General features: G+C 38.1%; 1 protein-coding gene across 1 annotated transcript in view; it reads left to right on the top strand.

Moving 5' to 3' along the window:
• The first annotated feature begins 326 nt into the window (after positions 1 to 326).
• The window catches only part of LOC108632587 (protein fem-1 homolog CG6966), a 21,966-nt gene continuing 20,971 nt past the window's right edge, over positions 327 to 1,321 (top strand). Inside the window, exon 1 of the mRNA XM_018037251.2 lies at positions 327 to 850. Coding sequence (XP_017892740.1) covers positions 755 to 850 — 96 coding nt within the window. The 5' untranslated portion in view covers positions 327 to 754. The remainder of the gene's footprint in view (positions 851 to 1,321) is intronic.

Here is a 1,321-nt window from a genome sequence, read left to right on the forward strand (position 1 = left end):
ACTTTATCAACATTTCTCGAAGCGTGTTTAATGCTGTCCTCTATCGATTAACCCGTCGAACCTAACACATTCCAATAAAGATGAGCATACAATACGATGGTACGATCTGTAGACGCCAGGTAGACGAGTGTACCAAAGATAATAAAACGCCTACGTTTGCTAAAATTATTCATGACATAGATAAAAGTTATCAACTTTCGAATAAATTGAATGTGAAGCATAGCCTTTTAATTAATAGTAAATAATCTATGCTGTCACTGAGATACTGTGTGCCTTGTGGTGCGAGAGAGACGACTATAGTGAACAGCTGACATTATCATGATCATGATCCGATACAACGTAGTTGGCAGTCTGCGAAAGTGTGAAGCTCAGTTGTTGACGAACCGTCGAAGTAAAAGGTACAGGTATCGCCATCTGATGATCGTACGGGACGAGCATTCGCAAAACGGCCGAGACAAGACGTAGGAAAAGAGGAATCGATCCGGTGCTTGGATTGTATGCGCGAGCGCGTATCTAACTGTAAAGACTATTCTCGAGGAAGCAGAAAAACAATTAGGGCGGTTACCGTTTTCGGCTCTTATTTTCGTCTGTTTCGCTGCAACATGAGACAAGCCGTCAGCCAACAAATTTTGTGAGAATCGCGAGTGAGAGACAAGGGATACTCGTCCGACGTGTTCGTTGTGCTTCTGAACATAGGGACACTCATAACGTTAATTGCTGGCCGGAAAACCCTACAAGAGACAGTGTCGTGTTCATGAGTCGGATTTTCTATATTATGTATCAGAGGATGTGTAAAGAGACGAATATCATGTTCGGTTTCGTACGGGAAGGAAAACTGGCGTGCTTAAAGGTAAGTTTAAACAGCATTTCTACATTTCTGGATTGTACTTTCGCGAGATTCTACGTGAACAGATTTTGTATATGTGTGTGTATGCACGTACGTAAGTACTACTCTCATAGACATATAAGCTGCATCGTTAAAATATTTAGTTAGATTTCGTAAAATTATCTTATTCGAGATACAATCTATAAATAAATTTGAATCGTGTTGCGAATACACGAACATGTATGTAAGAGAGATCTTACCGGTTAGAAAATAATTAATATTATAATAATGAACAGTAACTATTCCATTTTATGCACTTTCAATACATTTATACACATCTTTCTACGATTCTACGATCTAGCTCGTAAATAAGTGAACATTCTTTACATTCCAATACAAAAATACGAATCTCCACATGGTTGTTATATAAAGTTACAAGTTTTACTATCATTATTTTCTCATTTCAGTTCCAGCTGTTTAATGTAATCTTTTAGC

Source organism: Ceratina calcarata, unplaced genomic scaffold (assembly GCF_001652005.2).
Source record: "Ceratina calcarata isolate Rehan_Ccalc_2016 unplaced genomic scaffold, ASM165200v1 scaffold162, whole genome shotgun sequence".
In the NCBI taxonomy this organism is placed as follows: Eukaryota; Metazoa; Arthropoda; class Insecta; order Hymenoptera; family Apidae; genus Ceratina; species Ceratina calcarata.